This window comes from Cervus canadensis, chromosome 7, assembly GCF_019320065.1.
Source record: "Cervus canadensis isolate Bull #8, Minnesota chromosome 7, ASM1932006v1, whole genome shotgun sequence".
NCBI lineage: Eukaryota > Metazoa > Chordata > Mammalia > Artiodactyla > Cervidae > Cervus > Cervus canadensis.
Genome location: NC_057392.1, coordinates 90,037,294 through 90,064,926, shown reverse-complemented (window position 1 = coordinate 90,064,926; position 27,633 = coordinate 90,037,294). Strand labels below are relative to the sequence as shown.

The following is a 27,633-nucleotide window of genomic DNA, read 5'->3' as shown; positions in this document are numbered from 1 at the left end:
GTTGAGAGAAGTGAGTTCAGACCCCAGCGGTGCCAGCGATCTGTGCTGTGTTCTTGGACAAATGCCTGTTTCTTCACACAGAAACAGAGCTCCAAGGGGTGCTGGGGGTGAAGGGGTGAAGCTTCATGGTGCCTGCACACAGCAGATGCCCAGTAAGTATGCATTATTCCACTCAAGATGAAGCAGAATATTCATTTTTGAAAAATATTTATTAAAAAACTAAAGTGAATGTGGAAAAAAAAAAACAACCAACAAACCAAACCCAACACATACCTTTAAATAGCAAGCATATGACACTGTTTATAAAGCTTTTCCAAGTCTGCTGATCTAGTCTTCCCCACCATCTAAGTTAAGGAGGGCCTCTGAGGGAAGCCAGGTGTACACAGGTCATTTGTACTAGTGATGAGCGAAAACTAACTACGTGAGAGCTATCAATGGCTACCCTTCTCGCTTTCCTAGGCAGTCCCTCCCAAACACAAGAGAGTGACTAGATCTCAGGACTGTGTTCGTGGGGATCTGTGGTTCTTGTTTCAATCTGGGAGTGGGGGTGTGTGTGGATGAAATAGTAGAAAGACAGACAAATCAGTAGAGGGTAATTGGAAAGCACCTTTAAAATCTGGACCCTTTCCCACAATTTAACCCAGTAATTCTCAACCTTTACTGTTGGAAGGCATCCCCTGATGAGATTGTTAAATTCGCAGGCTCCCCAAACTGCATGTTTCATATAAGCACTCCATTGATTCCACGCACCCTGGTTAGCCATCCGGTTTGAGAAACACTCTTTAAAATGTAGTAAAACAATTGCTACCTCCTTAAACACAAGATAAAAGCAAAGTTAAGGACTCTGCTAGAGTCACTGTGCTTTCGTCAACGTGGAGGGACCAATATAGGGAGGCAAGAGGGAGCCTCCAATTCCTAACAAACATCCTGGTGTTGGAGGAGCCCGCGCAACCTGTCAGGTGCTGTTCAGGAAGGAAGTAAAATTTAATAATCAAGTTGATTTCCGATCATAGGGTGGCCTCCAAACGACTAACCGGCCAGCCTCCTCTGTCCCGGTTTAATGAACTTCGTTGGGCCAGTGCCGGATGGGAAGCTGCCGTTCAGACAGGACACGGGGAAGCTGTGGGTCCTGACCTGTGAAGACACTGTGAATATAAAACACCTGTAAAAACCTTTATTAACCAGAGCGCGCCACGCCCGAATCACGTCGGTGCGTCACGGACAACATGTAGAAATAGTCACGTTGATGCCCAGGTTCCCGTTATCTGCAAAAAGATGCGCGATGGCCGTGTCGAACACCAGGCAGTCGCTGTTCATGATGGCCGCGGACACGCCGTCGTGGATGGACCGGGGCGTGGCCTCCCAGGTCAGCCTCCTCCGGTTCCCGTTCAGTTCCAGCCTGTAGGCGAAGTTCTCGGCCTGCTTGCGGGTGCCGATGAGCAGGACGATGGCGAAGAACTGCTGGTGGCCCTCATACTTCTCCTGCTTCTCCAGCACCAGCATGAAGTGATGGCCGAAGCACGACTGCATCATCACCCAGTCCACGGCTCCCGGCAGGTTAATGTCCGTGGCCAGGAAGACGATGTCTTCTCCCTGAAGGGTGGTGATGCTCTTGTGGGCGTGCATGAGATGGGACATCACGGCCTCCAGGGACCCCTGCCACTTGCAGGAAGCACCGGGACAAGGGCACGAGTAGGGCCGGTATTCACAGATGTCTTCGTGCTCCGGCTTCTCCGTGTGGTGCAGGGTCAGGGAACAGCCCGTGGTCGCGTACTGCGGGGACAGAGAGCGGCACAGTGAGACACGGGGCTCCTCCACCGCGGAGGCTGCAAACCTCAGGTTTTCCAGACTCAACTGGCATTTCTGTCTCAACGACTTTCGTTCCAGGCGAGTTACATATTGCAGACTGAAAAGTCTCAGGGCCTACTCATCCTCAGCACTGCCATGCGTAAGATCAGGGGCCCATCCCGGCCGGGAATGAGCTGCATTCCCTCCCCCGTTCCAACATTGTTGAAAACGCGAGAACTCAAGCACTCTTACAAATGTTTCAAACAAAATTGTGGAGCCAGCCCTAGAAAACCTGGCTTTCCCCTTATTTTCTGTGAGTTTAAAGAATTAAAAAAAAAGAATTTAGAATTGCTGGTGTGCATTGAGTGCTAAGTCACTTAAGTTGTGCTCGACTCTTTGTGACCTTATGGACTGTAGCCCTCCAGGCTCCTCTGTCCATGGGATTTTCCAGGCAGGAACACTGGAGTGGGTTGCCATGCCCGCCTTCAGGGGATCTTCCCAACCCAGGGATGGAATCCGCATCTCCTGCATTGGCAGGTGGGTTCTTTACCACTAGCGCCATAGAATTGCTCAGGGGTAGGACAAGGATGAATGTCATCTTTGGACTGGTTTTCACCGACAGTTTTACAGATGGTGTAATTCCCCCCTGTTGGCCCCGTCCACAGCTTCCTGGCTCCAGCTATGACCAGCAGGTGGGCTGTGGGAAAGCGGCCCTGTGGCCCCTGCTCTTGCTGGTGGAGTGACCAGCCCAGTGCAGAAGAGGGCTGGAGACCCCTCACGTTGCTAGAACCATGAGCTTGCCCTCTTCACCTTTTATCCCTGCCCCGAGGGTGGGCTTTGGACATACATTTTTTAGGAAAAGAAATCACATTCAAGAGCTCAGGAGACTGCTTTTCAGCTTGGTTCCAGCCAGTGGAGCTTACAGTGACAGGGCCTCACTCTCCTCTCCAAGTCCGCTGGACTGGCCTCAGCCCCCTTCCTCACGCCCCTCTCTCATCTCCTGGTGACTGGGTAGTCAGGTCCTCCTAGGCCCGGGAGGAAGTGGAACTAGAGTGGGCGCTTGTCCTGGGTGGGTTTCCCGACACCGTAAGTCTGCCCTTCAGACGCTGCCTTAATAGGGAGGGAACAAAACCTTTCTCTCCCCGCACATTCCTGATGGATAAATCACATCTATCATGAGAAAAGACCACACCACAGGAATTAAGACTCCTGTACCCAAACCTCATGAGAATGACCCTGCTAATTCTCAGACACCAGATGGAGAATGAGTCCATCAGTAGACACTTGCTCAGAGGACTGTGCTGTAGGTTTGTCAAGAATAAGGAACCTGAATGACCTCTTCAGGTGAAACCAGAAGTCAGCTTCCTCCCCCTCAAGCCCAGAGTGGCAGGTACGCCATTTGGGTTCCCGCACTTGGGTTCCCCCACCCCATGCTGAGACATGAAGACATCGCATGATGGTAGGGCCACATCGATTTTCTTTTTGGTCCCACTGGGTGACTTGCAGGATCTTCGTCCCCTGACCCGGGGTTGAACCCAGGGCCACAGTGGTGAAAGCCCCGAGTCCTAACCACCGGAGCACCAGGGAACTCCCCTGCTTCATTTTCTAAGATGCTGTGTCCAGGGCTGAACACACAAAACCGAACCCCGCAGCTGTTGCTGCTTCTCCCTACCCGTCCTTGGGGAATAATCCCTTATAAATTTTTTAAATAGGTCAAATTCTGATCTTTGCAGCTGAATTAAATCACAGGCAGTAAGCAGGCCCCGAATGTCTTCTCCTTACAAGACCCTAAGCTGCAGTCACCGAGGAGCAGATATGGAGGAGAGAAGGCCGCCACCACCCTTAGGGAGATGAGTCTCCCCTGATGAGGAAGGAGACGGTGACTCAGAGAAACATGCAGCTCCTTCCTCCTCCGTGCCTAAGGTGAGTTATAATGGTCTTCAGTAGAAATTGGCAGAAATAGTTCACTGTCATTTATTAATACTTTGCCTGTAGGAACTGCTTATTCATCTTTGAAAACCATGGACTAATTTTAAAAGCATGGGTATAAAACTTAATCAAGAAGAAGGAACAAATTTACTTCTCCAGATATATTTATAGTTTGTGTTCCTAGCAGTGTAAGGCCTTTTAAAAAAAACAAATCTCTACTAACTGTGTTTTAAATCTAGGGTGAGGCTCAGAATACAGAGCCTTCTGACACTCTCCTGTGAGTGATGGGTGAGACACTTCTGCCAAGTGTTTAAAAACGCACATCCAGGGTGGGGTCGGGGGCAGCAGGAGTGATGGCCCCGCCCCCCCCCAAATAAATAAAAATACATATCCGACATAACAAAAATAGCAAAAATTAGCCCAGAACCTGGCCGACTTCCTGGCTGAAACAAACCCTCAATATTTGGATCTGAAGACCTTTCAGAAGAGGCTGTTTACCACAGTTGCCCAGGAATAATTCTAGGAACGAGATGAACTCTGGCTTAGAATGTACAGAAAAAGTACCACCTGTCCTCTTCCCCCGCCCAAAGCCCCAAACTGCTTCAGGTTCACCAAGTCAAATGTATAACAAATATTTATCACCAAGCAATCATTCGGGAACTTTTTCTTGTGTAACTCAGGTAGGAATATTTATATTCTGAATTATTGGTTTGCCTTACAAGTCACATACTTTTCCTTCCACCCAAATACAGAGGACAGGGTACCTCCCCAAATTACACAAATAGACTGGGCGTTACTTAGCATCTGTGTGGACAGTGACTTGTGAGAAAAGATCTTACTGCAGCCTCTATTAACTTAAGTAAATACCATCTTGAAGTGACGTGCTTACTCCGCTTTTTCTAAACAAGCTACGCTTTAATGCCAGTCTAGTCCTTCTCTTTTCCATCATGGGTGAGGGCATGTCTTCATGACCCCGGCGCCACTGCCAGGATGACCGAACTAGAGATGATGGTCTCGACAAGGGAAAGATCTAGACTTTATAAACATGTGTGCACTCACACGCACACACACACACGCACCCTCGTGCCACATCTGATTCTTGTGACAGTCTCGCCACTGTTCTGGAATGACGCTCTTGTCATCAAGAGCGTTAGGAGTGCTCCTGCAGGGATCAGACCCCGCCTTTGGGGTCTGCAGATCCCCTGAGACAGTCTGCAGAACGGCTTAGGGGCCTCTGAGGAGCACACCCACGTTGCACGGGTCCCTGGGCTGTGTCTTCTCGATGAGGGCCAAGGGTCCCGGAGGGCTGCCACCCCGCGTGGCGCAGACCCCGCCCCTGGGGCGCCTGCTGTCAGAGGGGCTGAACTGTGCAACAGTAAACAGCTGGAACACATCAGAGATACAGGTACGCGTGCAAAGGAAGACTGGGGGCAGGCGGGGTGACGGGTGATTTCACAGTGGAGACAGGGTGAGGAGAAGGGGGTATGGGAAGCCTCACTGGGGAGGAGGCAGACTGCAGAAGGAATAGTTCCATCTGGTTCCAGCCTGGGGTGAGCGGAGCATGCGTTGGGGACAAAACCTAATGAGCAGGCGGGTCCAGGTTCCGTCCGGGATGTTACTGGCAGTTTAGTTCACATCCAGGGTTTCTCTGCAGCGGCACTGCTGACAAGGAGCAAATGTGTCTTGGTTTGGGGGCTGTGCTGTGCGCTGAGGTGTGTTCAGTGGCATCCCTGGCCTTGAAGATGCCAGGAGAGTCCCCCCACCCCCACTACGTGGTGACCACCAGAAGTGTCGCCAGGCATGGCCACATGTCTCCTGGGTGGCAAAATCACCCGCGTTGAGAGCCCCTGATTTCAGTGAGTGACACAGCATGGCCGGGCAGGCACACTCCCAGGCGTGAGGAGGGGCCACAGCAGGAAGCCGGGCGGCTGCTCACCGCCCTGCCCAGCGGGTGCCACCCGGGGCCCTTCAGGAAATCATCCAGCCACAACACACAGCTAGACCTCGACGGCTTGAGCAGCATGGATGGAGGCTGGGGCGCTGGTTCCACCCGTTTTACAAAATGACTCATCCCAGCCGTGTGGTCATCCGTGGCCACACCAGGGTCAGAGCCTTGAGTTTCTGGATCCTCTGTGGCTCCTTCTCTGAAATAGGGGTCAAAGAACCAATCTTTTACGGAAAAAGAAATTGGCCTTGCCCTCCCCACCCCGCCCCTCCCAGCCTACCACCCAACATACTCAAAACTCAGGGTCCGCAGATATGCTGTTTCTGGAAACTGGTTCAAATGTGAACTTCTTTCTGGTTTGCAAGGAGAAAAACAGCCCCGAACGCGGCTATCCCTAAGGAATGAGGCGGCAGCACAGCGCAAACAAGTAACCAGTAATTAGGCCCTCCCCGCCTTCTCTGGCATCTGGCAAGAAAGTCCTGAGGTTTCCCTCCTCTCGCTCTGGCCAGGGCCTGCCCACCGGTGGGAGGGTTCAAAGGATGCCTGTTTTTCTTGCGACGACCAGTTCTTCGAGGCACACACTTGTCTCTGAGATAAAGCACCTGGGCTGCTTTGCAGAGGGCTACCTGCGGCCTGGGACACATCCGCGGTTATAAATGAGATTTCTCCCCCAGGAAATACCTGCTCATCTCCCCTGGGGCGGGGGGCGCGAGGTGGGATTTGCTCTAAGTAAACCCCTCTTTAGGCTGGGGGCCAGGGGAGGCACGACTACACACAGGAGCCCAAAGCTAAAGAAGAATGCAGAGCAGGGGGAGAGATGGCCCAGCAAAGCAAGGCTGAAATAACACTTCTGACTTTTCCTTTAGAAATTTTTCACGTTGCGATGGCTCAAAAGTCTTGTGCCAACACGTTCTGCCGCTGTGAGAAGGCGACGGGGGACCCTGGTGCCTCATTCTGATGTCTTTGCAGAAAGCAGTAAAGAGTGCCAATTCTTTTCCTGGACACGGGGTTTGAAGGTGGTTTTACTTAAGCTGGAATTTAGACAAGGTTTTCTCCTTTTTGGCACAGAGACCCCTGATACACAGACACACATGACGAGGCACGTCAGAGACACAGGCAAATGCTAGACGCCTGGTGTTTATTCAAGAAACACAGGCATATTGTATTTGTTTAAGGAATAAGTATATAAACGGAATTCTTAGCCTGGGTGCTAGCGAAGGTCGTGGATTCCATGACTGGTTTAGAACAAGTTTTTTTTCACCTATTAAGTCTGAGTCCCGGCAATTTAAGGACGACTTGCTGAACTCTCAGCAATCAACAGTCTACGACACTGGACGCACTGGGAACCAGCCAGGTCCCTCCGGGGACTGTGCGGTAACCACCTTGCCTCCACCTGCTTACCTCCTAGGAAACAGTGACGTGTCCCAGCAGGCTATCTGCCAGTGCCTCAAATGAGACCATCTCAAGAAAAACAAAACACCATAGATACTTGTTGATGCTTATAAACTTCTGAATTAGACCCAAGAAATGACCCTGTCTTGGGGTAAGCAAAAGCAAACGGCACTTTCTTGCCACCTAAATAAGCTGTAAGCATCACAGGGATGCACACGGGTGACCTAACATCTGACCGTGGACTGGGAAACCAAAACTGCTACAAACGGCATTACTGGGGCAACCACTGAAATGTGAATATGGACTAGGGATTAGATAGGAATATCTACGCCATATCACATTTCCTGATTTTGATAACTGTACCATAATCACACAAGAAAATGTCCTTGATTTTAGAGGAGAAACACAAGGAAGTACTTAGGGATAAAAGGACAGGGTATCTGCAGTTTCTATGTAATACACACACACACACACACACATATACACACATATATGAATGGAGAGAGCACAAACAATAAAACAAGTGGGGCAAAAAGGAGGTACCTGGTGAATGTGGATAAAGGCCATATGGGAATTTGTACTATTATTCCAAGTGTCATGTAAATCTGAGATCATATGAAACAATCCAGAGGGACTTTCCTAGTGGTCCAGTGGCTAAGACTTTGCACCTCCCAGCTCATGGGGCCTGGATTGGATCCCTGGTCAGGGAACGAAGATCCCATATGCCACAACTAAGACCCAGCACAGCCAAATAAATAAAAATAAATATTAACAAAAAAACCCAGAGACTAAGCATATTCATCCTTCTGGGGGTAGAGATTCTTTTTGCAGATCTGAATGATTATTGTGATAGTTTTTTCTTTCTCTTTTTTAAAGAAAATATACTTTCAACTACATCAGTTCAGTTCAGTTGCTCAGTCGTGTCCGACTCTTTGCAACCCCATGCATACTTGCATGTAAATGCAACTGAACTAATAGTTTATCTTTTATTAGAAGCTCTTGGGACTCATTTTAGTGGCAGTGACAACATCAATTGTTATAATTACCAACACTTTTTTGACCCCCTCCCCACCCAAAGAAGACAGGGCCTTCTCTTTTGCTCCTCAGATCCTTCCAGAGGTTTGTGGGCGCCTGACAGATCTACGGCCCTGGACGATGGTTCCCAGGTTCACGATCCACCACCCTTAGTGCTCCACGGGAAACTCCTGTTCGCTTCCAGACCACATCTGGAAGAGGAGCTCCAGGTATGAACCGTACCTGCACCCCCTTTCATAAACAGGTAAACCCCTTTTGGCACTGGGGAGGCGACCCATGAATGGAATCAGAGTTAGTTCAGTGGGAAGGATGGATCCTGACGGTATTAACAGGTGTGACGAGCAGACGATAAAAGGCTCTGTTTCTCAACACTGTTTAGACTTGATCAAGTGGGAACTGCAGCTAAGCCTAGTCTAGACCCATATAGTGGTAAAACTTATATCTTAACCAGCAGTTGCACTTAAATTTTACTTTAACATTTTTTCATTTTTATTGATGGCTGCGCTGGGCCTTTGCTGCTGCGCATGAGCTTACTCTTGTGGCTCACAGGCTTCTCACTGCAGTGCCTGCTCTTCTTGTGGCTCACGGGCTCGAGGGCACACAGGCTTCAGTGGTTGTGGCTCATGGGCTCAGGGGGCCGAGGGACATGAGCTTAGTCCCGTGGCGTGTGGGATCTTCCCGGACCAGGGATCGAACCCGTGTCCCCTGTGATGGCAGGTGGATTCTCAACCACTGGGCCACAAGGGAAGTCTAGATTTACCACTTTCTAACAGGACTTCTAGCAATCCAAGCTAGCTCTTTTGTGACTAAAATGTTTTTATCTCCCCCCCCCCCCCCATATCACTGAATGATCCCAGGCTATTTTCCAATTTATGGGTCTGTTAATTTTGCTTGTTGACTTACTGATGTATCACCTGCTTCCTGTTCACCCACTATTTGCTGGTAGGTGAATAAATATTAGGTTTATCTGCAAAAGATGATTGCTCTCCACCATGTTACTTTTACTTTAATTAAGTCTTAACTGTGGAACTTAGAATTAAAAAATAATTCAAAAAAAAACACAACAAAAAAACAAAAAAAAAAATTCAAGAGATCTTGAAACCACGTAAGAAAAAAAAATGTACATTTTAGACTTCATTCATTCTGGGTTGAATGACTTCTGTAATTTTTGACCAAGGCATTTCACATACTTTAGTTACCTAAACCATTTCGATGGGGGTGTTTCTGGCTTTTCTGAAACCTTACCTCGGTGGGGAAACAGGATGCTGTTGTAATTCTGATGGCTGTAGGTCCCTTTTGCTTACAGCGTGTTTGCAACCACCGGTAGAGTGGCTGTGATTGGAACTCAAGGACCCAGGGTCTTGTGTGACCTTGGATTGAGCCTGCCTACCCTGGCACCTCGGAGTGGGTCTATAAAGCTGCCTGCCAAATAATCAGCCCTTGACTGTCATTACCAGTGGAGGAGTTCAGACTTGGGCAGCAGGAGAAGTGACATCTCTTCTTGTGACTTCATTGCAGTACTCACCTTGCGTCTGTCTGTCTAGCATCTTTCCTCTAAGAACCACGGCGGATTTTCACTTAGATGGCACCTTCCTCACCTCTGCTATGAGTGCAAAGGCATAACTAGCAGAGGGCAGTCTCAGTTTCAGAGGTGACAGTAGGAGAAGACAGTGTCACCCAGCGCCTGAACTGTCAGTGGTGAGGCTCAGCGAACACTGACGCGGAACTTTATACACTTTCTTCTGGAGAAGGCGATGCTAATGAAAACCTTGGGCTTAACAATCCTCCTTGTTGCCTAAGAAAAAGCCAACAGACCCCACGTGGCAGGGCTCTCTACCGAAGGTGACTCGGTGGGAGAATCCGGCCTCTTATTATCGCAGTCATGTGAGAACATCCGGCTCTTGGGGACGTGTGTGCGTGCAAGTGTGCGTGTGTGTGCGCGTACAAAGACTCCTTAGGGTGGCAGGGGTTTCTTTTTAATCTTGGAAGTGTTAAACAAAAGTTGACTTTTGACCAAGTATACCTCTCATCTGACCATAGGTCGAGCTAGCAGGCAGCACCCCCGCCCCCAACCCCGGGGACTTGGAGAACCAGTTTCGTGAGGTCCCTTCGCACCATAAAGTAGGACTGGACCGGAGTGAGAGGCTTTATGGACCTTGTCCAGCCTTTCTCAACACGTTCCTTCCTGCCAGCATCCCATCTGGAGATCACATTCACCGCCCCCGCTTCAAACACTGCCGCATCCCTCTGGACGCTTTATTTCTCAGCGGATACAAGTGAACTCACAAGGAAGCTGATGTGGTGGGGCTGCCAGATTTAGCAAATAAAAACACAAGCAGCCTAGAACGTTCCAGGCATCTGTTTATCTGCTACTCAGATTTAACCTGGCATCCTTGTTACCCCTGGCAGCTTCAGGGGTGCATCTGCCATCCCTCCAGAAGCTACTGGTGAGCCCGCAACTGGAAGGAGATCACCGGAGCCAGTCAGAGGCGCAGCACTGTGTGGAATTACAGGGCGCCTTCTGGGGTTTCTGCCCCAAGTGCTCTGTTACTCAGCATGTGGGAATCTTAACTCCCAGACCATGGATCGAACCCACAGCCCCTGAAGTGGAAGCTCAGTGTTTTAAGCTCACTGGACCACCAGGGAAGTCCTCAAACTTAACAAATTTCGAGCAGATTTCTTAGGGGGGATGTTAACCATGTCCTGTTTCCTTTACGAAGTAATTAGGAGGATAACACGAGATAATGTTCCCAGCTCGGACCGGGTAAACAATGTTTTCTACAAGCACTGGCCTCCCACAAGCCCCATCGGGATATTCCGTCCCTTCCTTTCCTGCGGACACCCTGCTCACCCTCCTTAATACAGCTCTGACGCCACACCTGAGGGAGGCCTCCAGACCCCTCTGCTCCTCCTCCTCAGAAGGGCTCTGCTGGCATGTCTGTCTCCACAATTAGTTTCAGAAGGGTGGGGTGGGAGGGGAGGCAGTGGTTGACCAGGCAGACTTTTGTAGGAAGAGAGGGGTTGAGGCTGCAGGGTATTCCAAGGCATGGGTGGGTCTGATGAAAAAAGTTAATGGGTAATCAGGAGGAGCCAACTCTGGCCTGATGTTACATGAGGGAGGAAAAGTAGGCAAAAGGATAACACCCATTGCTGGTGATGCTGGAGAGAAATGGGCACTCAGTGCCCACTTGATTCTACGTGAAAAAGCAGTTTGTCTTTATGAGCAAAAGCTGATCTCTGCACATGCTGTTTGTTCCTACCATTCAACTTCTAGGAGTTTATCATTAGGAAATAATTATTTTCTTATGCACAGGGATTCAGTTATATCAGTACTTTTTTTTTTTAAGCACAATAAGAAAAACAATGATTTAAATGACCACAAACAGGGGCTTGATTAAATAACTGATACATTCATAACCAACATCATGTTCCATAACATTCCACAGTTAATGGAATTGTAATATTATATAGTCATTAAACAGGATCTTAAGGAATATTTGTCAGTGTGGAAAAGCAGTCACAATGTATTAGATGAAAAAATAGGTTATGAAATCGTGTGTGAGTTTCCTGTTTTACCTGTTTTTCATTGTTGGTTTTTTTTGTTGCTGTTGTTGCTGGCTTGTAAGTTTTGACGTAGAGGTAAGTTTGCGAGGACATGTGCAAAAATGGTATAGTGGTTATTCTAGGTGGGCAGGATTAAAGAAAACAGTATCAAATTAAAATCTCCTGTGTGTTCTACATTAAAAAAAGATCGTAACTTTTAAAAACAAAATATATGCATTAAAGAAGTTCCCTAATCTAAGCAGGTTTCCCTTCTAAAAGCATTAAAGAAATTTTTTAAAACTCTCATCACTGAAAAACCAATGCCAGAGCCAACTTACCTAGCGCTATGGAAACCCTATGACACTAGGAATAGGAAAGAGAAGCTCGATGGGAGAACTGATAGGAGAAAAAAAAGATTCCTTTTTTTTTTAATGGCTTCCTTGATAGCTGCATTGCAGGTAGAGAATCCACCTGCAATGCAGGAGACCCTGGTTCGATTCCTGGGTCGGGAAGATCCCCTGGAGAAGGAATAGGCTACCCACTCCAGTATTCTTGGGCTTCCTTTGTGGCTCAGCTGGTAAAGAATCTGCCTGCAATGCCGGAGACCTGAGTTCGATCCCTGGGTTGGGAAGGTCCCCTGGAGAAAGGAAAGGCTACTCACTCCAGTATTCTGATCTAGAGAATTCCATGGACTGTATAGTCCATGGGGTGGCAAAGAGTTGGACACAACTGAGCAACTGGACCTGACCTCAGACCCCACTCGTTTGCTTTCTGTTAGTTTCTAACTGTGCACGTTTATTTAGTTTTTACTTTGTGCTGGGCACTTCGCATGAATTACTACTACAATCATCACCCCATTTTAGCAACGAGCCACAGAGGCTTGGAGAGGTCACCAACCAGTACAGTAAAGACAGACAGGATTGGGACCAGGAGGCTCCAGTAGGGCCTGCCTTCAAGACTACCAGAGTTAGGAGGTGAAGGGTGGGGGGGGAGAAGGAAAGCCCTGAAGACACCACCTCCACTGACTCAAAGTTGTAAAACAGGGCCCAGGCCCACGCGTTTAATGCAGGTGTACCTTCCATTCATCTCGACAGCTAAAAACTGGGAAGGGGGTGACCTTTTATCTCATGGACACTGTACAGTATAAAAAGGATTACAGTATAACTTTTACCCAACTGGCAATGAAAATACCCGTTTTGCAGTTTTTAAGAAACAAATGGAGAATGGATGTGTGGGGCAAAGTTGATGAAATTCTGCTAGGGAATTTTCAGCATCTCTCATGAGCTTTAGAAAGTATGCTCAGGTGAATGCTGGCATTCACTCTGGCACATGTGTACCTACTGCGTGCCCTTTTCAGAGTGAGGACCTGATGGGTGTGAATGAGAAATGCCATAATTTCACAAATAGTGTACAAGTTGGACACTAAAGATATTTTACATTGAGGTCTTCCTATGGTCATGTGCATACAGCACTTTATATAGGGCTTCCAAGAAAAAAACAAAAAGGGCAATTCTAACCCATCCTAAGCTGGGGACTCTATAGGTCAGACCTGCTGTACCTTTTGGTTTTCGTCCCTTCCGGCTGTACCAAAGATCAATCCTAACTAACAAGGATTTACTCTAGTTCTAGGACTTGAAAAATCTTTGGCCAACTCTGTGTAGAATCAGTATTAAACTTCCGAGTACCCTCTTCATGCATTCTAGTGCTTCTGTTCTTGATTTTATACTCAAAGGCTGTCCGTTGTCTTCTGGAAAATCTTGAGCCTCACCAGAAACACATCGACCCCAGTGCTTACCAGCACAAGCTTCTATGAGCCAACCTGGTCAACTTCAGCCAGGAATGAGGACGGAAGGGATAACTTCCAAGTAACTGATTTTGTCTTAGGGGAATTTTTGAGGTTCGGAAGAGATCCCTGAAATGGTTTTGGCAAATTGGCTCATCCCCTCAGACTGTTCGGTGACTGATCACCCATCACCTAGCAACCGCTCTGATCCCACCCACCTTCCATCTGCTTTGGTGACACAGAAGTCCTTGCCAGCACTGCTGATGTGACCTGAGAGCACCCACCGGCTCAAGGTCATCTCTGTTCTTTGTAACTGATGAACAGACAGATCTAAGGAGCAAGTGACAGGACTGAGATCACAGAAAGCCAGGATGAGACCCCAGTTCTGTCTCCTGACTGGTGCCCCTTTTTTCTTGAACAGCTCACTAGATTCCAGAATTTTAGGGCAGAAAAAGATCATCAGTATAGTCATCTTGTCCAGCTCTTAAGACATTCAGGTGCAAAGAAACAGACTGACTTTGTACAAAGTGTCAAACATCTAGTCAGGACAACAGTTCAGGTCTCCCAAAGGCCAGAATGCTGGCATTTTCTCTCAGCAAAACAAAGATGAAAAGGCAGTAAGCTGTAACAGTCAGGACTCAGGACCTATCAGAACTCCAGAGTTCATATGTTCTCAGAGTCAGATGAGAACTTCCAGGCTCACTGGATGTTTTCTGAAAGAACCAGGTTAGAGGTTGCACCCTGGAAGCTGGACTTTGACCTACAGACACAGTTGGTTTGGCCTGCAAGTGCTGGCTTTACATTTGAATTTGGACAATGTTAAAAAAAAATCGAGATAGTTAACATTTAAAAAAATGCAGATTTGTGACTTTTCTCGAAAAAATCCAAAGATCTAACATGGCTGCAATCACATTCCCATCCTGGCCAATCAGCCAGAGTTGAGTAAAAGCTGTGGTCCAACTCCCAGCCACCTCCACTGCCCCTGACGTCGCTTGAACCCTAAGGTCACATGGCAGATGCCCCTCTCCCTTGCACGACCTGTCCCTGCCGGTGTTTGTCCCCACTGGACTAGATCAGTCCACACATTTTAACTTCCAACTGGATTATCTGATCTGACTGTAAGAATTCTTTTATTTTTTTTTTTATGTGGACCATTTTAAAGTCTTTACTGAATTTGTCACAATATTGTTTTTTCTTTTAATGTTGGTTTTTTGGCCCAGAGGCATGTAGAAGTTTAGCTGCCCAGCCGGGGATTGAATCCACACCGTCTGCACTGGAAGACAAAGTCTAAACCACTGGACCATCGCAGAAGTCCCTCAGTTTTTTTAAAGAATACAAAAAACACTGTCATAATCCAATCACAGAGAAGAAGTATCTGACGAGGCTTTCTAGTTCAGTATTTGGAGATAATGCTGCCAGAAACTTCTACAGAAACCAAAGAAAAAAGTGGAAAGAAAATGTCGCATAGTGTAAGGGGGCTGGGGTGTATGTGAGCATTTCCTATGGTTTTGGACAGAAATAACTCTTTGCAACCCCATGGATTGTAGCCGCCGGGGGAATTCTCCAGGCAAGAATCCTGGAGCTGGTGGCCATCCCCTTCTGCAGGGTATCTTTCTGACCCAGGGATTGAACCTGGGTCTTCTGCATTTCAGACAGATTCTTTTACCGTCTGAGCCACCAGGGAAGCCCCAGAGAAAAAGTGGAAAGAAAATGTCCGATCGTGAAAGAGGGCTGGAGTGTGTTCTAGCATTTCTCGTGGTTTTGGAGAGAAATAGTTGGCTGATATTAAAATACACTGTTGAGTGGGGGGCCCCAATGTGTCACCCTTCACTTCTCCCCCTACATCCACGCTCTCCAGAGATGATGGTGGGTTTGTGATAAGGGGACAGGATGTCAAAACTACTCAGGCGTGGCATGAGCCATAGAATGGACTAAATATACCCCAGGGGGCAGAGAGCCACACTCTTGAGAGAGCGCCTTTTTTCAAAGGAGGTCCGAGCTAAGAGTGCAGGTGCTGTCCTCTGTCACAGATGCTGGCAGGACGCTAGCCCTTGATTATGTGGCCCCCTCCCCCCAACCATACTTATAGAAGGAGGCTTTTTGGTAACTCATACCCTGGTTCAGAGGGTAAAGCATCTGCCTGCAATGCGGGAGACCCAGGTTTGATCCCTGGGTCGGGAAGATCCCCTGGAGAAGGATCTTCCCTGGAGAAGGAATCGGCAACCTACTCCAGTATTCTTGCCTGGAGAATCCCATGGACAGAGGAGCCTGGTAGCCTACAGTCCATGGGGCCGCAAAGAGTCGGACACAACTGAGCGACTTCACTTTCTTTCCACTTTGGGGCCAATGGAAGCATGAGCGATTCAGAGCTGGACCGAAGTCCCCCCAAATATTGGGTGTATAAGCTATTCCCCCTCACCCCCTGATCTTCCCACCCCCCAAGCCCTACAAAATTCCTCCCAATAAACTTCAGAGTCGGCAGCTATGTTGTCTCATGGGGATGTGTCCATCTGGTGACCTCATCCAGCCGGAAGACTTTGTTACTGGTGTCAGCCTCAGGTTGTGATCTGGAGCCTCCGCGTATAACCTCAGACTCCAAATCAAAGGATGTGTGCCTTCAGGATGAAGGTTTATGGACTGGTCCGCCGTGTGATCTCAAGTCACTTAACTCTTAACCTCTCTAGAGGCGCATGTTTCCTCGCCTGAGAATAAGAAAAGTAGACTCATAAAAGATAACCCACACAAAGGAGCTGGCACGCAGAGGGCCTCAGCAATCATTCCACAGAGCCGCCCTTCTTTTCATGGAGTTCTAGAAGCTGCCGGTCCTTAGAAGCTGAGCAGCCCAATCCCCTCATTACAGACGAGGACATCAGGCTCCCAGAGGTAGTCTCTCAGGCAAACAATGGCAACACCAGGCAACTCTGGAGAGCTGGCTTCTGGTATTTCACCCAACATGGGTTTTCTTCCCCGAGCCAGCTCATGAGAGACTCAGAGCAAGTGGGGACAAGGCTGTCCCTGTGACTTCCAGGAGCGAGCGAGAAGCACAGGGCTGGCTAAGCAGACCACTGTGCTGAAGTCTGCCACAGGCCTCACCACTCTCTATTGATCTCAGCCTCCCCACAAATAATATCTCAGTTGCTTGCTGGGCCTCTGTATCCATCCAAGTGTGATTTATCCAGACTAACTGGCTGAGCTCCCCTGTCAATAGTCTGGATTACTGATCAAAGTTGAGGCGTGCATATTCCAGCTTTATAAATCTCACATGTATGTATTTACACAAGAGTGACACCCCCCCACCCCCGCCCAGGTCACTTTCTAAGCTGGGTTCCTGGTCTGTAAGGGGATGGTTGACCTTGTTTAATTTCAGCTTGCAAAGCAATGGCTTTGTCTAACTGCAGTCTTACAGAATGGGACCTTTTTAGAAATCAGTGACATATACAGAAACACTGGATACCCTTGATTCCCAAGAGAACTCTTCTTCAAGACATATCACATTAGGAAAGAATATATACTTCAGGAGGAACAAGAATTCTGGATTCTGAAAGTGAAACTTCACACTTCATATAGCATGTTATAACTGCCCCCATTCTCTAGGGAGCAAGCAACATAATGCTCTTATGATATTGCTTTAAAAAATATATTAGGGATAGCTTGTTCAGTCACTAAGTCATGTCCGACTCTTGTGACCCCATGGACTGTATGTAGCCCACCAGGCTCCTCTGTCCATGGGACTTCCCCAGGCAAGAATACTGGAGTGGGTAGCCATTCCCTTCTCCAGGGGATGTTCCCCACCCAGGGATCGAACCCGCATCTCCTGCATTGTCAGGCAGATAGGGATAGCTGACTGATATCAAATGCTCATTTTTGTAAAATGTTATTCATCTGAAGTCATTTCTTCTGTTAGCCACTGAAGGCCTAGGGGAAAGTGAAGGGCTGAGAAGATGACTCCCCAGAAACTCTGTGGGGCATCCCCTACCTACTCACCCAGCTTCCACAAAATATCTCAAACCTCACATAGCCACTCTTATGTCACCAATCAACAAATCTTCCCTTGATCACTAGCTGCCTCCTTGTTCATGACCCTAAGAAAATGTTGAAACCGTTTTGTCTAAATTTAATGACAAACTACTACTGGGCTGGGTGCATTAGTAAGCATTACATGAGGAGTGGTTCAAAGCATGATAATGTATTAAGGTTGACTGAAAACCCATAGCTCAGACACAGTTTCAAACGCTTATTTGAATATGCTATTTTAAACCCTATTTGTGGCAGGGCACAGACCAAATTAAATCACTCATTTTACTGACATGTGTCCCAAGCTTCAGTTCTCTGGTGGATTATTTTTAATTTAAAAATAAGCCCTTGCCCTATAAAAGTAAGCCGCAGCGAAGAGAAATCAATGCAAGAGAGCCTAAATGGCCCATGAGGCGCTTTACCAAAAAAACTCCAAAAATATGAGTGACATTATTTCTAAGTTAAAAAAATGAACTGTATGGTAAAATTCTAGGTTATAATGCGGTAATATAGATAGATATGTCTCTATCTGCTCCTGAAACTGCTCCTGAAGATTTTTACCCAAAAGATGTAAACTAATGTTACAGGATGACCACACTGCAAATTTATGCAGCCATTTGAAATACAATGAGATAGAGGTAGGCTGCAGACATATAAAAATATGTGATGGACTTAAGTCAGCAAGCTGCAGAAGCCATTTTTGGAGAAAAACTTATGTGTGCATATATAAACCTTCCTGACATTAACATCTACCATTCTATATTCAGCTGCGGGGAGTGTATTTATACATGGTTAGAAAAAAACCCGTGCAGATGCATACTAAACCTAACATCGGTGGGAAAGGAGGCGAGACGTCTGGGTCTTTCACTTGTCTCAGCGATGTGCCCTCCCCCCCCTTTTTTTGCAAGAGCACTGGTAATTTTTTAACTAAACAAAAAATAAAGTGGTGGGCTTTAAAGAACTGTAACAACAGCTCCTGCGTGCCCTTCCAGTTAAATTCCCCATCAACTCTCGTTTTCACCCCACTTAGTAAAATAACACAACTCCTCGGTCCTTGGAAGGCTAGGAGAGGGAAAGGCGTGGCTTACAAGGTTTTCTTGTTGTTAGAGGAAAACAGGCTGTAGGCGCCTTTTTTTTTTTTTTTTTTTAAGCTACACTCCCGAGGGCTCCCACGTGTCAGGGGTGCGCAGAAGGCGGACGCGGGGGGCAGGAGGAATCCAGTACCAGTCCTTCCAAGCCCAGCGCTGGCGAAGGGTGCGTTTAATTCGCTCCTTTTCCCCCCTCCTCTGTCCCCCTCAGACAGTCAGCTTCTGGGTCCAAGTTCTCCTTCGGCGGCCCAGCTCTACCCAGGCTGAGTACACGTCTGCAGCGTACGCAGGCTCCGGGTGGGGACAGCGTGATCGCGTGCCAATCAGGCTGGGGTCAGTGATCGGGCAGCAGTCGGCCCAGAGCTGCTCCCAAAGTGGACAGGTGGCATGGGGGAGGGCGAACACGGTGTAAACTTTTTTTCCCCCGTTAATAAGAGAGAAGCCCACTGCATCTCAGCGCCCGCGAATGAGCTGGGGGACACAGGAGTCCCGGGAGGTCGCCGGGCGGAGGTGCGTGGCTGGCACCTGGGCTTACCTTGCAGGGAAACAGAACCGCCGAGGCCACCTTCTCCATAGCCAGGTTCCTGATGCTGGGCGTCAGGGCGCCGCGGCACGTCGGGCAGCAGCTCAACTTCTGGCGGCATTGGTTACACACCAGGTGCCCGGCCTGGCACTGCAGGATGGGGGGCAGGACATAGTCAAAGCAAACCGGGCACTCGAAAAGCGAGGTCAGCTCGTGGTGCTGCGGAGACACCGGGCCAGCCCCGCCGCCGCCGCCGCCAGGGCCCGAGATCACCGCCGCCGCGGCGGGCACCGCGGACGAGCCGGGGCCCGCAGCCGAGATGGTGGCGGCGGCCGGGGGCGCAGCCGGGGACGGAGCGTGCTGTGGCTGCGGCGGCGGCTGCTTGCTGCAGGGTTTGTTAGCGCTGGGGCCGGTGGAGGACGGGCGGCTCATCGCGCTCCGAACCAACCATGGAACTGCGGGCGCCTGCCTGCCGCGGGGCCGCCGGGGTCAAGGCGGTGCGCGCCCCGCGGGCGGCAGGCTCCGGGGCAACGCCACCGCGCCCAGCCCGGGACCGAGCAGCGGAGACGATCGGCGCCGGGCAGGATGGGGGGCCGGACCGCGCTGACGATCTCCTCGGTCCCCGGCGCTCCGAACACCCCTCCGCGTCCCCAAACTCCTCCTCCCGGCGGCGTCGCGGCCCCGAAGCCGAGCGGTGCGCAGAACCCCGGCCCACCCGCTCCCGGAGCGGCCGCTGACGCAAGCCCCGGGGGCGCGCGCGGACGTGACGCTTGGACACGTGTGCGGCCGCCCAGGCGCGCGGGGACTGGCAGAACCACCCGGAGCTGGAGCTCCGGCTCCGCCCGACTCCAGCTGGCAGCGATGGGGACCGCCTAGCGCCGGCGCTTCCTGCCCGGGCTGCGGGCCCGGCCCGCGCCAGTGAGCATGCCCGGCTCGCCGCTGCCGCCGCGCGGGGTCTCCTTTTCCGGGCCGCGGAGGGGGCCGCCCTTCGGCAAGGCGTCGCCTGAATTCCGTGGCCACACCCCAGGGAGTCACGCCAACGCGTTCCGCGGGCGCAAAGCCGAAGGACAACTTTAGGCGGGGCGGGGGCTTGGATGGTGGGCGGGGCGGGGCGGGACGCGGGTGCCCAGGGACAGGTCGGAAAAAGCCGAGAGGTTTCTCTTCGCCGGGTTGAGTCAGCAGCGCGAGTGGGAGGCGTGACCGCGGCCAGGGCGGCTCTTAGACTGGAGCGCGGGGTCAGGACCCAGAGCTTTGGGCGGGAGCGGGGCAAGGGGCTGGGGATGGGTCTGCAGCGGGCGCAGGACCTAGTGCTGGGATGTTAAGGATGTGTTTGGACCACACTTTGGTCCTGCTCCTCCCGGGGGGAGAGGAGGTAAACTAGTCTTTGACCGTCGGACCTGCCAAAGCCTTCGTTGAATTGAGTTGAGCGCCTCTGACTTGCTAGAGGGCCAGGGAGGGAGTTCACGGACAGAGTTAACTAAAAGGAGTTCGAGATCGCCAGAATCGAAGAATGCCAGAAATGTGGCTTGGGTCCTGGAACCCCCGGAAGACAGTGGATGATGCTCCAGTACAACGCATCTTTAGATCCCGCGGAAGTCCAAGACTTTGATGGCAGGATGTGGGCCCTGGCCCCACACGCTCAGCCTAAGCCCTGGAGAGAGAACCACAAGTTAAAGCGAACGGAGTTGAATTGCTTTTCTGCAACTTTGACCCACTGACACTGGAATTGAGGCAATGAGCTATGTAGCTGGGACTCAGGTGATAGCAGAGGCAGTGGTAAAGACTAGGTGAAAAATGGGCCTCTGCTTACCATCGGTGTGACTTTGGACAGGTTCTTTATTTCTCTGTGCCTCAGTTTCCTCATTTGAGGAAGTGGAATAAAAACAGTACCTATCTTTTGGGTGGGATAGTGAGAATTAAATGAGTTTGTTATATGCCAAGAACCTGGCCCATCGTAAGAGCGGCTTAAAGGTTAGCAGTTAATTTTAAAAAGTAGTATTAAAGAACGTTTAATAATATTAATGAGTATCAGTGAATAAAATTTGTCCAAAAAATAGACTTGTTAGAAGCCAGAAGAAAGTTTAGTCTTATACACGGTATATAGAAAGAGTACATGCAAGGAATTTGTGGCATTTGATCTAAATCTTGAAAAAAAATTAACAGATACATTGTTCAATCTTAAGTACATGTTTCCTGAGCATTTATTATATACCAGCAATCACTGTTGGACTCTGACAATGGTTCTAGTTTGGTCTACTAATAGTAAGGGAGCAATATGCTAATAGCCAAACACTCATGAGAGAGTTTCAGATGAATCGGTGTGTCTGTGAGGGGTGGTGGTGAAGATATTGTAGCAGCAGCTAAAGCACATTGAGAGAAGGCCTGGGACTTGGGGGCCTAGGGGTGGTACGTGGGAGCCTCAGCTGGCCTGATGAGACCTTTATGTCAGTGACAAGGGGTCGCCTCTGTAGGTTTGTGAAAGGCACAGTAATGTGGCTGAGCCTGGGTTTTTGGAAGAGTACTCTGGGAATACAAAAAAATAATAACTGATGTTTAGTAAATGTCCATGATGTGCCAGGAACAGATGGTTCTCAGGCCTCTGCGCTAATCCTACAGGATGGATACTAATGTTATCATTTCCATTTTATAGTTGAGGACGCCGAGGCACAGCAAGACTTAGTTTGCTCAAGATCACATAGCTAATCATGTTGGAAAAGTTTCAGCTTAGCTTTTCCCCAAGTTTTCTTTTTGTTATTTTGACCTTGGACTATTTTTTAAGTCTTTATTGAATTTGTTACAGTGTTGCTTCTGTTCTGTGTTTTGGTTTTGTTGATGCATGTGGGACGCATGGCTTCTACCAAGGATTGAACCCATACCCACTGGCCGGGAAGGTGGAGTCTTAACCCAGGGACTGCCAGGGAAGTCCCAGGGCCCTTCTTGTTAAGTACTAATCTTTATCCCTTTCAATTATACCCCCAAAACTACTTATAGTCTGGTTAAGGAGTTAAAGTTAGCACACTCAACACAGAAGACAGTTACGCAGCCTCTCACAGAGCACTGAATTTTGTGGGTATGCTTCACCTAACTTCTTTCCTTAGCTGGTCATGAGAGGAAAAAATTTAATCATATTGTTTGTTCCATTTTTACCTTTTTATGGCCTGAAGAACACAATAGCGACAATAGAAAAAAAAAAAAACACCCAGTTTCACATTTATTGGAGAAAATAGAATATTTTCCACTTTTAATGTAAAAGCCAAGCAAATGGAATTTATTACACGTGCTTTCATTCTCTCCTCCTCTCAGTGCAGGTGGCTCCCGTTCTCAGGTCTTACTAGCTCTCACGAGAGAAGCGAGGTCCCCACACTTGCCACGTTGATATGAATTTTCAGTATTCCAGCCAGCTAGGCCCTGGTTGTTCTACATGCAGCTTGGTTTCAGATGGGTAAAGCAATTCTCTGCAGAGAGGATCTGGTTTATTCTTCTAAAAAAAAAAAAAAACAAAACAAAAGCCCACTAATCTATCCACTCTTAACCCTGGCAGATGCTTCCTCCCATAATACGGAGACATTTCTTCTTGCTTCCTCCCTCATATCATTGCACTTCTGAGTAAATTGAGCAGGGTGATTAAAAAAAAAAAAAATTGCTGAGGCAGTTGCTGGGCGTGAGCAGGATGAGCGTGGACAGGCCTGCTGGCTAACCTGCATCAGTGCCCTCTCCAGGTTGCCCGGCTGGCCTTTCTGGTCCTGCTTCCTGCTTCCGTGGGGCTTTTGAATCAGACAGAGGTGGCCTTTGCACATTGGGTGCTGTGAGCTGCAGCGCCCTCTCAGGAGGCCCTGTGTGCCCAGTGGATTGTATTTACTTGCCCTTGGGAGTTGCAGCTGTTGCTGTGGGCTTTGTGCCTGGGGAGGGCAGTGGGGAGTCCAGCCTTTTGTTATCACCTGATTCCTGACCCGTTTACCACATCTGCTGGATGGCAGGTTGGCTGCCTTCCCCCACCCACCAAGGCCTGGATTACACAAGAGGGACATGCGTATTACCCTTTATAGATTAGGGGTGAAGGGAGTAACCCATCTTTCCCTAAAACATCAGGGTGGGTCTTGTTTGTAAAAGCTCACAGGTGACCCCTAATCTCACTTAAACTGATGAGCATGGTGATAAAGGCCCAGGGAAGTAGACAGGCTCTCACTCTTTCTGTAACTTACAAATTGTGTGGTTTTGCTAATTAGGCAGCTTCTGCAATCAGGCAAGTGGTGTGCCTTTGCAGAGCAAAGTGTGGTCAGCCTTTTCTGTTTAGACATAGAGATGACTCAGGAGTGCACTGGAGCTTGCTGCGTGGAAATTTCTGATAAGAGGAGCGCTAGTGGGAAATTTGGAGGTGACTGTGTGACCCCTTCACCCTGGTAATTATGGTAGGTACTTTTACCTTTAGAAAGTACTTTTGTTTCTGGGGTAGTTTCCATGTGCTCAAACTTCTTTTGAGTAACTAGGGGTCGTTTAAGGCACGTATTTCTTGAACAACTGCCGCAGACTTGGGCTTTCCTGGTGGCGCAGTGGTAATGCAAGAGACAGAAGAGATGCAGGTTTGATCCCTGGGTGGGGAAGATCCCCTGGAGAAAGAAACGGCAACCCATTCCAGTCTTCTTGCCTGGAGAATCCCTTGGACGGAGGAGCCTGGCGGGCTACAGCCCCCAGGGTCGCGAGAGTCGGATACAACTGCAGTGACTGACCACCCACCACCGCAGACTGCGCTGCGCCCGTTTGGAGCAGGTGTGCGCATTTGCGTTATTTCTTGTGTCCATTCTTAGCTTGTGTTTCCCTAGTGTTCACTGTATGCCAGGTACTGTTCTCAGCACTTGATGTGTTTTAATTCTCTTAATTCTCATCATGTCTCCTATAAGGTAGCTGTTTACAGGTGACAAAACCAAAGTACAGAGACGCCAAATTACTCGTCACGAGTAGCCTTGAAGATGGCTCGGTGATCCCTCTTCCTGGTGTCCGCCCTCAGTGTTATCATGAGAACCACACGTGCTAACTCCCCTTATTTATTTATTTATTTTTAATTGACGTATAGTTGATTTACAATGTTGGGTTAGTTTCAGGTGTACAACAAAGTGATACATTCCTTTCAGGTTCTTTTCCGTTGTAGATTATTACAAGATACTGAATACAGTTCCTTGTGCTGGACAGTGGGACCTTGTTGGTTATCTGCTTTATATATAGTAGTGTGTATCTGTTAATCCCAAACTCCTAGTGTATCCCCGCCCGCCTTTAAGTGAATAGACATGGCCAAAGTGATAGGGTGCCTCTTCTGAGATTAGGTTACAAAAGGCCACACCTTCTGTTTTGCTCCCTCCGTCTTCCTCCCTCTGAGCCCTCTATGTGTGTGAAGCCAGCGGCCATGTTACAAGTAGCCCTATGACTATGAAAAGCCTCACACCACTAGGAACTGCTGTCTCTGGCCAACAGCCAGCAAAGATTCCAGGCCTGGCTGACAGTTTGATTGCATTTGTGAGACCCTGAACCAGAGGGTCCAGCTGAGCCAATGCACGCACACTGTGAGGCAGTTTTAAAGCAGTACCAGTTTTAAGTCACTCGGTTTGGGGCAGTTCATTAAACGGCAGCAGTTTATAACTCATGCACTTGTCCAAGGTCCGAAAGCTTGCGTGTCAAGAGAAATGGAACACACAGACCCTCTACCTTCTTTCTCTTAGATTGCCTGTACTGTGATGCTACTCAGATATATAGAAACAAACCCAGGAATAAGATTTTTATGATTATTATATGTATTATTGTGCACAGCTGTAAAATTTTTAAAAAATGAAATACTAAAAGATATCTAGAATTCGTGTTTTTATTTTGATTTAAATTTGTGTTTTTAACATGTGATCAAAGATGTGCTGCAGTGAAATCATCACTTAGTTTGGAACAACTTCAACATCCATCAACAGGAAAACAAACGATGTAAAGCCATCCTACAGAACCTCTGAAACTTGGAAAAGAAGATCTCTAAGACAAATTTCTACGTGAAAAAAGCAAACTGCAGCCAGGAAACTCCCAAATGATCCCAAATTTATGTAGAAGGAGTGAAGCAAAACAAGAGTACTTTATATATACAGAAGGACGTAGAAAGGTCTGGAAGGAGACAGTGAGCTGATGAGCAAGATGGAAGAGTGTGTATGGGCTTGGGGGCGCTTTGCTTTGTATTTTCTATATTTCTGTAGTTTCTTTTTTTCTTTCATCTTTCTTATCTTTCTCATCTTTCTCTATTCTCCCTCCCCTTGTCCTCCCCCCTTTTTTTGTGCAATGAGGATTTATTCATGTGTTACAAGTGTAATTTTTTTAAAAAAGTGTTGTCTTTGCCTTCTAGGGTTATTTTAGTGTATAATTTATTTAGCTGCAGGGTTAGTTCCAAAATAAGTGACACATAAAGGATCAGCCAGCCAGCCAGAAAAGGTGGTCCCTGCGCTGTCATACCGCCATGGGAAGGGCCAGGAGCTGTGATGAGGGCTTCGGGTCTGGGAGATGACTTGCTGAAATTGGTCTTCTAGTAAGAGTAACTCAAAGGCCATGTGTGTGTAGAACTTGGAGACCTAGGGGAGAAGGAAATAGACAGGCTTCGGGGCCTGGTGCTCAAAGGGAGGCTTCCTGGGACCAGCAGAAAGTAAGTCCTGTGACAGAGGTGAGGGTGGAGTTGTCCGCCAAGCAGTCATGGTCATTGGCCAGCTGACCAGGTGCAAAGATTTATTTCGGTCAGTAGTGTCATGCTTGGATGCCAAGGATAAAATCAAACCCAAGCTTGACGTCTTGGGGAGTTAGTAGCTCAGAGGGGAATAATATTAGTGAGCGCTCATTCTTGTGTACATGATGCTACCATGCATGCCACACCCTTCTAAGGACAGGGTGTTTAACCCTCATAATAACCCTATGAGGCCTGTACCACGGTCCTATTTCATAAATGAAGAAAGTAAAGATCTTGGCGGTTCAGTATCTTAGTCTGAGTCATAAAGCTGGTACGTGGCAGAACTAGGATTTGGCAGGTGGTTTTGTTTTTTTTGGTGTACCATTGTAGGAGTTTTATTTTCTCAGAATATAATTATTTTTAAGTTGTTTTTACTGGAGTATAATTGATTTACAATGCTGTGTTGGTTTCTGTGGTACATCAAAGTGAATCAGTTATACATGTACATATATCCACTCTTTTTTAGATTCTATTCCCATCTAGGTCGTTACAGAGTATTGAATACAGTTCTTTGTGCTATGCAGTAGGTTATTAGTCGCTTATTTTATATACAGTGGTGTGTATATCTCAGTTCCAATCTCCCAATTTATCCCTTCCCCCATCCTACCCTTCCCCCATGGTAACACTGTTTGTTTTCTATATCTGTGACTCAATTTCTGTTTTGTAAATGGGTGCATTTGTTCCTCTTTTTTTTAGGATTCCATGTATAAGTGATGCCATATTATATTTGTCTCTGTCTGACTTCACTTAGTATGACAAGTACCAGGCCCATCCATATCACTGCAAATGGAATTATCTCATTTTTCTTGACTGAGTAATGTTCCATTGTGTGTGTGTGTGTGTGTGTACATATATACATGTGTGTATATACACACCACATCTTCTTTATCCATTCCTCTGTTGGTGGACATCTAGGTTGCTTCCATGTCCTGGCTATTATAAATAGCGATGCAATGAACAACTGGGGTACATGTATCCTTTTGAATGATGGTTTTCTCCAGAAATATGACCAGAAGTGTGATTGCTGGGTCTTTTGGTAGCTCTATTTTTAGTTTTTAAAGGAAGCTCCATAGTGTTCTCCACAGTGGCTGTGGAGATTTATATCCCCACCAACTGTGTAGGAAGGTTCTGTTTCATACACACCCTCTCCAGCAATTATTGTTTGTGGACTTTTTTAATGACAGCCTTTATAACTAGCATGATATGATACCTCATTGTAGTTGTGGTTTTCATTTCTCTAAGAATTGGTGATGGTGAGCACCTTTTCTTGTGCCTCTTGGCCATCTGTGTGTCTTCTTTGGAGAGGTGTCTATTTAGGCCGTCCGCCCCCTTTCTGATTGGGTTATTTGTTTTGTTGATATTGAGCTGCACAAGCTGTTTGTGTGGGTTTGGAGGTTAACCCCCTGTTGGTCTTGCAGGTGGCTTTAACTCCAGTATCTGTGCTCTTAGCTCCTCAGCTAAGAGCAGAAATTCTATGGAAACTCTAGTACAGTGTGATAAATATCATAATAGGATTGAGAAAAGAGAGGAGGGTGAATTATGCTTCCTGGACAAATATGAGGATGATAAGAAAAATGGACATTTTTTGGGGTCTTGAAGTAAGAGTGTGATAAGCGAAGAAGGGGGTAAAGAATGCAGCCCAGAGAGAGGGAACAGATACTCTAAAAACTTCTACCTCCCCCGGGAGTCCTGTCCTCTCTCCTTTATATACACCCTAATCTGATCCTGCTCTCTCCTTCTGTCTGAACTAGCTGTTAAGATAGGGTTGTTTACCAGCAGCTCTCCCAGGGCTCTTTATTCTTAGGTCTCTCCCTTCAAGAGTAAAACAACACTTAGTCCTTAGTGAGAAGTGAG

At 48.1% G+C, this 27,633-nt stretch overlaps 1 protein-coding gene across 1 annotated transcript; it reads right to left on the bottom strand.

Annotated features, from left to right (window-relative positions):
* Positions 1–190: 190 nt before the first annotated feature.
* On the bottom strand, positions 191–19,978 carry SIAH2 (siah E3 ubiquitin protein ligase 2). Its single transcript, XM_043474027.1, has 2 exons — positions 19,053–19,978; positions 191–1,773 (listed from the first exon to the last, which is right to left on the bottom strand). The coding sequence occupies exons 1-2, from the start codon at positions 19,470–19,472 to the stop codon at positions 1,216–1,218; spliced, it is 978 nt and encodes a 325-aa protein (XP_043329962.1). The 5' UTR covers positions 19,473–19,978; the 3' UTR covers positions 191–1,215.
* Positions 19,979–27,633: the final 7,655 nt, after the last annotated feature.